General features: G+C 41.2%; 1 protein-coding gene across 1 annotated transcript in view; it reads right to left on the reverse strand.

Moving 5' to 3' along the window:
- The window catches only part of LOC120059514 (plexin-D1-like), a 100012-nt gene that overhangs the window by 73893 nt on the left and 13526 nt on the right, over positions 1 to 12593 (reverse strand). The window contains exons 5-7 of the mRNA XM_039008633.1: positions 7880 to 8009; positions 6883 to 7060; positions 6663 to 6771 (exon numbers count right to left, since the gene is read on the reverse strand). Coding sequence (XP_038864561.1) covers positions 6663 to 6771; positions 6883 to 7060; positions 7880 to 8009 — 417 coding nt within the window. The remainder of the gene's footprint in view (positions 1 to 6662; positions 6772 to 6882; positions 7061 to 7879; positions 8010 to 12593) is intronic.

Consider the following 12593-nt stretch of genomic DNA (forward strand, 5'->3'; position numbering starts at 1 on the left):
TCTTTGCTCCGTTGATCTTTCCCTCAAACCTGAATAGTCTCTCAGTCCCTACAGCTGAAAAACATCCCCACAGCATGATGCTGCCACCACCGTGCGTCACCGTAGGGATGGTGCCAGGTTTACTCCAGATGGGATGCTTGGCATTCAGGCCAAAGAGTTCAAGCTTGGTTTCATAAGACCAGAGAATCTTGTTTTTCATGGTCTAAGAGTCTTTAGGTTCGTTTTGGCAAACTCCAAGCGGGCTGTCATGTGCTTTTACTGAGGAGTGGCTTCTGTCTGGCCATTCTATCATAAAGGCCTGATTGGTGGAGTTCTGCATAGATGGTTGTCCTTCTGGAAGTTTCTCTCATCTCCACAGAGGAAATCTGGAGGTCTGTCAGAGTGACCATCGGGTTTTTGGTCACCTCCCTGACCAAGGCCCTTCTCCCCCGATTGCTCAGTTTGGCCGGGCGGCCAGTTCTAGGAAGCGTCTTGGTGGTTATTAACTTCTTCCATTTAAGAATGATGAAGGCCACTGTTCTTGGGGACCTTCAATGCTGCAGAAATGTTTGGTACCCTTCCCCAAATATGTGCCTGGACACAATCCTGTCTCAGGACTCTACAGACAATTCCTTCGACCTCATGGCTTGGTTTTTGCTCTGACTTGCACTGTCAAATGTGTTACCTTTATAGAGACAGGTGTGTACCTTTCCAAATCATATCCAATCAATTGAATTTACCACAGGTGGACTCCAATTAAGTTGTGGAAACATGTCAAGGATGATCAATGGAAACAGGATGCACCTGAGCTCAACTTCGAGTCTCATAGCAAAGGGTCTGAATACTTATGCAAATAAGGTATTTCTGTTTTTCTTTTTTAAACCTCTTCTTGCTTTGTCATTATGGGGTATTGTGTGTAGATTGATGAAAATGTTTTTATTGAATCAATTTTCTTATACGGCAAAAATATTGAAAAAGTGAAAGGGTCTGGATACTTTCTGAAAGCACTGTATATACAGTACCAGTCAAAAGTTTAAACACGCCTACTCATTCAAGGGTTTTTCTTTATTTTTTGTATTTTCTACATTGTAGAATAATTGTGAAGACATCAAAACTATGAGATAACACATATGGAATCATGTAGTAACCAAAAAAGTGTTAAACAAATAAAAATATATTTTTGATTTTTGATTATTGAAAGTAGCCACCCTTTGCCTTGATGACAACTTTGCACACTCTTGGCATTCTCTCAACCTGCTTCACCTGGAATGCTTTTCCAACAGTCTTGAAGGAGTTCCCACATATGCTGAGCACTTGTTGGATGCTTTTCCTTCACTCTGTGGTCCAACTCATTCCAAACCATCTCAATTGGGTTCAGGTCGGGTGATTGTGGAGGCCAGGTCATCTGATGCAGCCCTCCATCACTCTCTTTCTTGGTGAAATAGTCCTTACACAGCCTGGAGGTGTGTTGGGTCATTGTCCTGTTGAAAAACAAACGATAGTCCCACTAAACGCAAACCAGATGTGATGGTGTATCACTGCAGAATGCTGTGGTAGCCATGCTGGTTAAGTGTGCCTTGAATTATAAATAAATCACTGACAGTGTCACCAGCAACGCATGAAATTGCCATCACACCTCCTCCTCCATGCTTCACGGTGGGAACCACACATGCAGAGATCCTCCATTCACCTACTCTGCGTCTCACAAAGACACGCGGCTGGAACCCAAAATCTCAAATTTGGACTCATCACACCAAAGGAAAGATTTCCACTGGTCTAACATCCATTGCTTGTGTTTCTTGGCCCAAACAAGTCTCTTCTTCTTATTGGTGTCCTTTAGTAATGGTTTCTTTGCAGCAATTTGACCATGAAGGCCTGATTAACGCAGTCTCCTTTGAACAATTGATGTTGAGATGTGTCTGTTACTTGAACTCTCTGAAGCATTTATTTGTGCTGCAATTTCTAAGGCTAATAATTCTAATGAACGTATCCTCTGCAGTAGAGGTCACTCTGGATCTTCCTTTCCTGTGGTGGTCCTCATGAGAGCCAATTTCACCATAGCGTTTTTGCGACTGCACTTGAAGAAACTTTCAAAGAAATGTTCCTGATTGACTGACGTTGATGTCTTAAAGTAATGATGGACTGTCGTTTCTCTTTGCTTATTTGAGCTGTTCTTGCCATAATACGGACTAGGTATTTAACCAAATAGGGTTATCTTCTGTATACCAACCCTACCTTGTCACAACACACCTGATTGGCTCAAATGCATTAAGGAAAGAAATTCCACAAATTAACTTTTAACAAGGCACACCAGTTAATTGAAACGCATTCCAGGTGACTACCTCATGAATTCAGATGAATTCAGACTACCTGATGCACATTCAGATGTCATAAACCAGCCCTGCAGAGCTCTCCCTGTACTATGCCGTGCCTTGATTGTATTACTGTTGATGATATCTGGAAATGTGCATGTACACCCTGGCCCATCTACTGTTGCTAGCCCCAATTCTGACTTGTGCTCTGATATCTGCTACACTGATTTCTGCTATCGTAAAAGCCTGGGTTTTCGGCACGTTAACACCAAAAGCTTATTACCTAAAATGGATCAATTGAAAGTGTGGATTCACAGCTCCAATCCAGATGTGTTGGTCATTACTGAGACCTGGTTAAGAAAGAGTGTTTTGAATACTGATGTTAACCTTTATTGTTATAGCCTTTTTCAGCAACACAGATCTTCCCAAGGTGGGGGAGTGGCAATCTTTACCAAGGTTAACCTTCAGTGCTAGGTTGTCTCCAAGTCTGTCCCCAAACAATTGGATTTGCTGGCTTTAAGTATGAAACTTTCAAATAGCTCTTTGTTGACTGTTGCTGGGTGCCATCGTCCTCCATCAGCACCGGCCTGTACCCTACCTGCACGAAGCTCTCTCCTGGCCCCTTTACACTAAGTCTGAATTTGTCCTGCTAGGTGACCTAAACTGGGACATGCTAAAACCACCTGACCAAGTCCTAAAGCAATGCGACTCCCTAAATCTTTCTCAGATTATCACCAATCCCACAAGGTATGACTCCAAACACCCAGAAAAGGCTACTCTCCTCGATGTTATACTCACAAATAATCCTGATAGGTATCAGGCTGGTGTTTTCTGTAATGACCTTAGTGATCACTGTTTATAGCCTGTGTTTGTAATTGCTGCTCAGTGAAACGACCTGTCCTGATTTGTCATAGACGCTTGCTAAAACACTTTAATGCGCAAGCCTTCCTTCATGAACTGGCCTCTGTAAAATAGTATAGAATCAGCTTGATCCCCTCTGTCGAAGACGCTTCGACCTTCTTTTTTGATATTTTCAGTGGTATTGTTAACAAACATGCCACCATAAAGAAAATGATAATTAAAAACAGGTTCAGCCCCTGGTTCGAATGTGATCTTGCAGAGTTACTCTATCCCAAGAATTGCATTTGGCGAAATGCTCGGTACACGCATTCTCAGGCTGACCGGCAAATGAGAAATAAGTGCACTCAGGCTATCCGGAAGGCCAAAGTTAGTTACTTCAAGGAGAAGTTCTCTCTCTGCTGGTCTAAACCCAAGAAGTTCTGGAAAACAGTTAAAGACCTGGAGAATAAACCCTCCTCCTCATAGCTGACCATGTCCCTTAATGTTGATGATGTGGTTGCTACAGACAAGAAACACATGGCTGAGCTCTTTAATCACCACTTCATTAAGTCAGGATTCCTATTTGACTCAGCCATGCCTCCTTGCCCATCCAACATTTCCTAATTTCCCACCCCTTCTAATGCGACTATCCCCGATGCTTCTCCCTTTTTTCCCCTGTCCCACTACAAAGTTTCTCCCTGCAGGCAGTTACTGAGTCCGAGGTGTTAAAGGAGCTCCTGAAACTTGACCCCAAAAAAACATCTGGGTCAAATGGTTTAGACCCTTTCTTCTTTAAGGTTGCTGCTCCTATCATTGCAGAGCATATCTCCAACCTTTTTAACCTGTCTCTCCTCTCTGGGGAGGTTCCCATTGCTTGGAAGGTAGCCACAGTTCAGCCTTTATTTAAAGGGGTTGATCAAGCTGATTGTATCTGATTATCAAAAGTTTTGGAAAAACTTGTCAATAATCAACTGACTGGCTATCTTGATGTCTATAGTATTCTCTCGGGTATGCAATCTGGTTTCCGCTCAGGTTATGGATGTGTAACTGCAACCTTAAAGGTCCTCAATGATGTCATCATTGCCCTTGATTCTAAGCAATATTGTGCTGCTATTTTTATTGACTTGACCAAAGCTTTTGATACGGTTAGACCAATCCATTCTTGTGGGCCGGCTAAGGAGTGTTGGTGTCTCTGATGGGTCTTTGGGCTGGTTTACTAACTACCTCTCTCAAAGAGTGCAGAGTATAAAGTCAGAAAATCTGCTGTCTCAGCCACTGCCTGTCACCAAGGGAGTACCCCAAGGCTCAACCCTAGGTCCCACGCTCTTCTCAATTTACATCAACAACATTTCTCAGGCATTTATATGCAGATGATACAGTCTTATACTCAGCTGCCCCCCCCCCCCCCATTTGTGTTAAATGCTCTACAACAAAGCTTTCTTAGTGTTCAACAAGCTTTCTCTACCCTTAAGCTTGTTCTGAACACCTCCAAAACAAAGGTAATGTGGTTTGGTAAGAATAATGCCCCTCTTCTCACAGGTGTTATTACTACCTCATACAAGTACTTGGGAGTATGGCTAGACGGTGCACTGTCCTTCTCTCAGCGCATATCAAAGCTGTAGGCTAAAGTTAAATCTAGACTTGCTTTCCTCTATCGTAATCACTCCTCTTTCACCCTTGCTGCCAAACTAACCCTGATTCAGATGACCATCCTACCCATGCTAGATTACGGAGACATAATTTATAGATCGGCAGGTAAGGGTGCTCTCGAGCGGCTAGATGTTCTTTACCATTCGGCCATCAGATTTGCCACCAATGCTCATTATAGGACACATCACTGCACTCTATACCCCTGTAAACTGGTCATATCTGTATACCCGTCACAAGACCCACTGGTTGATGCTTATTAAAAAATTAACAAAGACTCAATCATGGACACTCTTACTGACAGTTGTGGCTGCTTTGTGCGAGTATTGTTGTCTCTACCTTCTTGACCTTTGTGTTGTTGACTGTGCCCAATAATGTTTGTATCATGTTTTGTGCTGCTACCATGTTGTGTTGCTACCACGTTGTTGTTATGTTGTGTTGCTACCATGCTTTGTTGTTATGTTGTGTTGCTACCATGCTTTGTTGTCATGTGTTGCTGCCTTGCTATGTTGTTGTCTTAGGTCTCTCCTTATGTAGTGTTGTGTTGTCTCTCTTGTTGTGATGTGTGTTTTGTCCTATATTTATATTGCATTTATTTATTTATACATTTTGTTTATCTTTTTATTTGTAATTTTATTAATATATATTTTTTTAAATTAAATTTGTATTTATTTTTATCCCAGGCCCCCGTCCCCGCAGGAGGCCTTTTGCCTTTTGGTAGGCTGTCATTGTAAATAAGAATTTGTTCTTAACTGACTTGCCTAGTTAAATAAAGGTTAAATAAATAAAAAATAAAAAAATAAAGCTGGTTAAGAGAATTCCAAGTGTGCAAAGCTGTCATCAAGGCAAAGGGTGGCTACTTTGAAGAATCTCAAATGTAAAATATATTTTGATTTGTTTAACCCTTTTTTGGTTACTACATGATTCCATGTGTCATTTCATAGTTTGTCTTCACTTTTACTCTACATTGTAGAAAATAGTAAAAAATAAAGAAAACTTCTGGAATGAGTAGGTGTGTCCAAACTTTTGACTGGTACTGTATATATAATATTTTTTGTTGTTGTTTCTCTTTAATACTACTTGCCACCTAGACATTTTATGAAGTTGTCTTTAGCTAGCCCAGATAGGTTCCCAATCTCCCAACCTCATAACTAGCTACCAAGAAGCCATTTCAGGCTATCAATCAAGTTAGTGTAACTAGCTTGTCTAACTATCTTAGCAGGCAAGCAATAACTACATGTACTGAATAAGACTCACATTCTTTGAAATCTTTTATCCAGATTTTAATAGGCATGCAGAGAAGCATACTTAGTTTCTTTGAAAAAAGAACCACCAGTCAGGAGGATACAGACAGCTCAAGAGTTAGGCTTATATATGCAGAACAATAGACATATTTTTTACATAGAATTAATCATAATGATTAGGGCTCTTCATTGCAGGAAAAGTCTTTGAAAAATGCAAAATTCTCCAATTTACGGACAGCCATAGGACCACCCCCCACCCATCATCACAGACTTTGTGCCCCCTCAGATTTTTGGGGTGTATACACCCCTGTCTGCCACCCTTCCGGCCTTGAGCTGCATGTGTGGTGAGAGAATTCCAGTGAGACTATAGATGACATTTGGCCGACATTTGAGTGATGCAAGTGACTTGGCAAAGAACGGGGATGATTGCGTGCCTCAAATTTCACAGTTATGATCCTGCTATTTTGGCTTCATTTGAGGCAGATTTGTCTTGGTGGATCCGGGGTAAACAGAGACAGTGCAGATTGGAAGTGTGTGTGTCAGCGTGTGTGTGTCTTGTGACTGGGTTTAACTTAGGAAGGTCTGGAAATAGTGTTAGTGGTTAAAACTATAAGATGGGTCAACAAGTGAAAACACTCACGCAGTCTTGGGGTGTATCGCTCCTGTCCTCTCGCAATCATAGATGACGAAGCTCCCGGAAACCACGGATGTGCCGTTCACCTTTATCGCCACGGGAACAGTCAAGTGATCTGGCACAACAACATATAACATGGAAATGTCTCAGCATATGTCAAGATCAGCAGTGATGAAACAGGATGAAATCAAACTAGTGTTCTACCAGTAGTATAAGTGACCCTTACCTCTGCCAGGGGGGATGTTGGGGTACCTCTCCCGAGGCAGTAGGGGGCAGGTCTGAATCTGGGCTGGGCCGTAGTCCAGGTGCACCGTGGCTGCTGTGGCAACGCCCAATCCATAGTCACATTCCACCCGCGAACCAACCAGATCAGGGACACTGCCGTTTATCAGAATCCCCACATCCTGGTGGAGAGAAAGAAGGGTTAGGGGATGGAGGCAAGTAGAGAGAGAAATCTTCATGTCTCCAAAAGACAGACGGCATGGTAAACTTGCATCCGAACATACTGTTGTGTGACGAGAGACATGAGTGATCTACACTGGGATCACAACACTGAGGAACATCACACTTCATTGTCTGTCAATCTCACTGATCTCATTTCAATATGTGGGAGAAAAACAGAGGGGGAGGAAGAGGGGGAGACAAGGGGGGGTGAAGAGTGAGAGCGACAGACGGAGAGGAAGATGACATAGCTGTAGATATAGTAGTTGGAGAGGCCAGTGACATATGGTAACATGCATCAAAACTATGAAATAACACATATGGAATCATGTAGTAACCAAAAAAGTGTTAAACAAATCAAAATAAATTTAATATTTTGGATTCTTTAAAGTAGCCACCTTGAAAAAGCATTCCAGGTGAAGCTGGTTGAGAATGCCAAGAGTGTGAAAAGCTGTCATCAAGGCAAAGGGTGGCTACTTTGAAGAATCTCAAATATAAAATATATTTGGATTTGTTTAACACTTTTGGTTACTACATGATTTCAAATGTGTTATTTCATAGTTTTGATGTAAAATAGTAAAAACAGTAAAAAAATAAAGAAAAACCCTTGAATGAGTAGGTGTGTCCAAAATTTGACTGGTACCGTACACTTGAGAAATATTATAAACGTAACAACTCAATTTGTAAAAGAATAACTTGGCACTTCACATGATCCACTTAACAATATGTTTGAACTTACACCTGATGACACATAAAAACAGTTATGATGTAATGTATGGTACCTTGATGTCAGTGGACAGGCTGATCTCTGGGGGGGTGAGGGTCATGGAGGGGCACTGCTGGGGACCTTCGCCCATCCCGATCCAGGAGCGCGCCAGAGGCCCCCAGGCACACTCCCTCTGGATGGAACACCTGCACACGGGGCACATATAAAGACATTGTGTACATGAGTAAATACGTGTAAATTGGAGCCAATTTTTCTAGTAATTTATGTTTATAATCTTATAATATATCTCATACTGAGCTCCCACTCGGTACAGATGTCAATTCAACGTCTATTCCACATTGAAATGACGTGGAAACAGCATTGATTCAACCAGTGTGTGCCCAGTGGGATAACACATAATGAAAGTTATTCATAGCCAAACTACTGTCTAGCAGAGCTTCTTAAATGAGCTCCCAGCTTCCTCTATGGACCTAGTAGCAACAGAGCTCCACATTGCAAACTCTGTTTACTCAGTGTTTCCACTACATCTGCTCTCCTCTTATTGCAGAGAGCGGACATATTTTGATTTCTGTCCTCATTAAATCTCAATGTAGCGTTTAGTGGGCTGGTTGGTTTCCCATCGAGTTGCGTATCAGACTCATCTCATTGTGTCACATGAGAGGTCTGGGCTGTCAGTCAGTCAGGTCAACACACACAACACACTGTTTGACTTGGTGTCAAACATGTTCCCGTCACAACCTAAACCCTCCGGCATCAGGATCAGAGGCCATTTAATTCAATTAAGGAGCTACCAGGCCATGTCATTCGTGTGTGTGTGTGTGTGTGTGTGTGTGTGTGTGTGTGTGTGTGTGTGTGTGTGTGTGTGTGTGTGTGTGTGTGTGTGTGTGTGTGTGTGTGTGTGTGTGTGTGTGCGTGAGTGCTTCTGTGTACATCTGTGCATATGTATGAGAGACAGACTGTGAGAAAGTGGGAGCTTATCAAGCAGGGTGGGCTCATATTATGACTACTGTTCCACTAATAAACTTCACCAGTCCCTAAGCACAGAGCACAGCCTGTACTCCTGCAGTGCATTATCAAACAAGGACACAATGACCTTAAACTATAGATAAACCAGACTGGAGCAGCCACAAGCAGTAGAACAGCAGTTAGAAGTTATAATCACCATGTAATGACTTTGGCACCCATACTTTCCTTTGACACTTTAACAAGTCTGTTCTAAAATTGGTGTGTGTGAGCGAATGAGTGGATGTGTGTATGCATTTAAATGTGCATCTGTGTGTATGTGTGTATCGCTGCGTGCGTGAGTGAATGTCCAGATTCTAGTCCTACTGGCGCTGAGGGACCAGGAAGGACCATGAGGTCAGCTACTCTTCTAAGAATAGAATAGAATGGCTCTGCAATCCCACAAAAATCCCCTACACACACACAAACACACACATGCAACAACCTCAAACACATAAAACACAAGCAGTCTCGACAAACTTAATAGCCTCTCTGGAACACACAAACACCTAAAACAAAAACACAACACACATTGAAGCCTAAAGAAACTAACAAACACACATAAACAATATTTAAACACACACACACACACACACACACACACACACACACACACACACACACACACACACACACACACACACACACACACACACACACACACACACACACACAGAGACAAGCTATGATGCTGAGCAAGAAAGTCAGACAGTAACTCAGTACCCAGTGAGTCATTCACCTCAGTCTAACCCAGTGTGGCATCAGAATGGACTTTTCTTACTTCCTTTCTAAAGAGTAAGGGCTCTATTTTAACAAACCTAACACAATGGTAAGTCTACGTGCAGGTTCAGGGGTGTGTCAGAAATATTTGAGCTATTTTCACTTTCAAAATTATCGACGCACTTGCTGGCATTGGTGCGAAAGGGCTGGGTTTTGATTAATAAACAAGTTGTGGCTGTGTCAAGCCTTGGCCCCTCACTGGCCAATCAGAACGTGCTCCATGGCAAAATATGTGGTTGCTTCAAGTTATAGTTTGTTAAATGGTTTACAGAAAATAAATAAAAGATAGACCTATATTTGATAAATACGTTAATTTGAACTCATTTGCAGTCCACCTTGTGTGTGTTCAAAGTAAATGTGTGGCTTCAATAGCAATCACACTGATTTAGGGGCTAGGCCTACTGTAAATTGCATTATGGCTGAGCAGGGACATTTCAAATAGTGTCAGTAAGCAAGATTCAATTAATGATTGATAAGGCCTAAAAAGAGAAATAATAATTCTAATCAAATTCTAAACAAAACAGCAACTTGTTTTCAATAGGCTATGTTACATTTACAGGCACCATATTTTATCCCCATGGGCATATAATATTAAAACAATGGAGACTCCGGAGGGTTTTAAACACATCCAAACTTTTCACAGTATGGACCAAGATCCAATATAAATAGAAAGGGAGGATGTCCACTCCCTGTTATACTGCTTCCAAATAGGCCTATGTTTTATGAACATAATCGGAACCATTTTGCAGATCGGATCGCAATTCACAAACCTCCAGAAGTTGCATCGCAAGCGCGCCCCACGGATGATGTCACCATAAAACCAGGAAGGTGAGTCATTCTAATAAATTTGGTTGTAATAAAATTCAATGAAGAACAACTTCTGTTTTTTAACAACAACAACAATAAATACATATAAAATGTAATGGTATCATAAAATCGCCAGGATTAAAAAGACACGCATTGCTGTTGAACCAGCCTTCGTTATAGTAGGCCTAAGGGAGGGATTGGATTTTGAACATACGAAACAGAAAACAAGCTATTTTTACAGGTTACAGATAACTTCTAAATATGAGATTCACCAGTATTCAAATAGGTTCTCATCTCTCGTTTCATGATGGGCATGGTTAAAATAATGTGGGCTTGTCTACAATACATAGATAAAAAAGGAATGTCAGCTCACTATTTTACTCCTCTCTAACTTGATATTTTAATAAAGCTTTGGTGATTAAGATGTATTTCCAAGCAGTCTCAAGAGCCAAACCCTTTATGCAGACAAAAAAAGCCTTAATTGAGAGGAGGGGAGGCTATGCTTGGTTTTTGATCAAATAAAACGAAATGGGACGAAATATTCGTTTTTTTATGTTTCTAGCCTACACTTGTTCAATGCGCATACGGGCAGGGTGCATCACGGCTGGATAGGCTGTGTTTCACTGTCAAAATGAATGCAATAACCAACTGCATTACCGTTATTAAAAGCATCTTTTGGTTGATCTTAAATATTCCTATCAGCGCTGCCTGAAATTAGCACTTTGCGTCATATTTTTAAGGACACACCTCACATATTTCCACCCTGCCCATCTGAGTGCAAGTAAGCTGATAAAAGACAGGTGAATTGCCAAACCAAATGCCAGGGCGCCAGTTTTTACATGACAAAATTGCAAACTAATGTGCGTTTGATACTAACGCAGCCTTAACGCCAGTCGGAAATAGAGCCTAAATGTTTACACCAGGGGCTGCTCAGGAAAAGTTCTCACTGTTTTGAAATTGTTTCTAAAAATCCATTCACACCTTCTCTGTCAACTCTACCACACTCACAGTGATCATGGGTGTACATAAGTAGACACAAAAACAACTCCCTCTCTCAAATACACCCACATCAGCAGCCTGTCATCACCTGTCAACTACTTTGCTAAAGCAGGCATGTTTTCAATGGTAACACACTACTCCTTGCAGTTTTTGTATAGCTTTAGTACAATTTCACAAGTGTGTGGTAAAATTTCACAATTCTTAGTACAAAATGAAAAACAGATCATCAAAAAGGGAGTTGTTTCAAAACTCTAAGCACATGTTCAATAGACTAAGTACAACACATAAAAATCATACAGTCACTTTTTCACCAAACTTAATCAGTGTTTCATCTAGAAATACACCTTCCTAATATTGAGTTGCAACCCTTTTGCCCTCAGAACAGCCTCAATTCGACAGAGCATGGACTACAAGGTGTTATAAGCATTCCACAGGGATGCTGGCCCATGTTGACTCCAATGCTTCCCACAGTTGTGTCTAGTTGGCTGGGTGTCCTTTGGGGGCTGGACCATTCTTGATACAAACGGGAAACTGTTGAGTGTGAAAAACCCAGCAGCTTTGCAGTTCTTGACACTCAAACCGCTGCGCCTGGCACATACTACCATACTCTGTTCAAAGGCCTGTCTCCCCCCCTTCATCTACACTGATTGAAATTGATTTAATAGGTGATATCAATAAGGGATCATAGCTTTCACCCTTGGATTCACCTGGTCAGTCTATGTCATGGAAAGAGCAGGTGTTCCGAATAATTTGTAGTTATCAGTCTTGAGCAGATTAAGTGATAGTTAATTGTATTGACAAATGACAAGAAAATCATATCAAAAGTAAAGTGAATAGTGCATTTTTTAAAACATATACTTAGATTGAATATGTATCCAAATTGAAAGAGTGATTTGGTGCAGTGAACAAGTGACTGTGATTTTGTTTGTTGTACTCAGTCAATTGAGAATGTGCTTCGAGTTTTGAAACATGAGCCATTTTGATGATCTGTTTAGATTTCTTTGCTTACAAGAGTTGTGAAAATGTACCAAATACAGTGCCTTCAGAAAGTATTCACACCCCTTGACTTAAATTTGTTGTTGTTGTTGTTACAGCCTGAATTTAAAATGGATAATACTTTTTCCACTGGCCTACACACAATACCCCATAAGGTCAAAGTGGAATTCTATTTTTTTCTAAAA

Source organism: Salvelinus namaycush, chromosome 14 (genome assembly GCF_016432855.1).
Source record: "Salvelinus namaycush isolate Seneca chromosome 14, SaNama_1.0, whole genome shotgun sequence".
Classification (NCBI taxonomy): domain Eukaryota; kingdom Metazoa; phylum Chordata; class Actinopteri; order Salmoniformes; family Salmonidae; genus Salvelinus; species Salvelinus namaycush.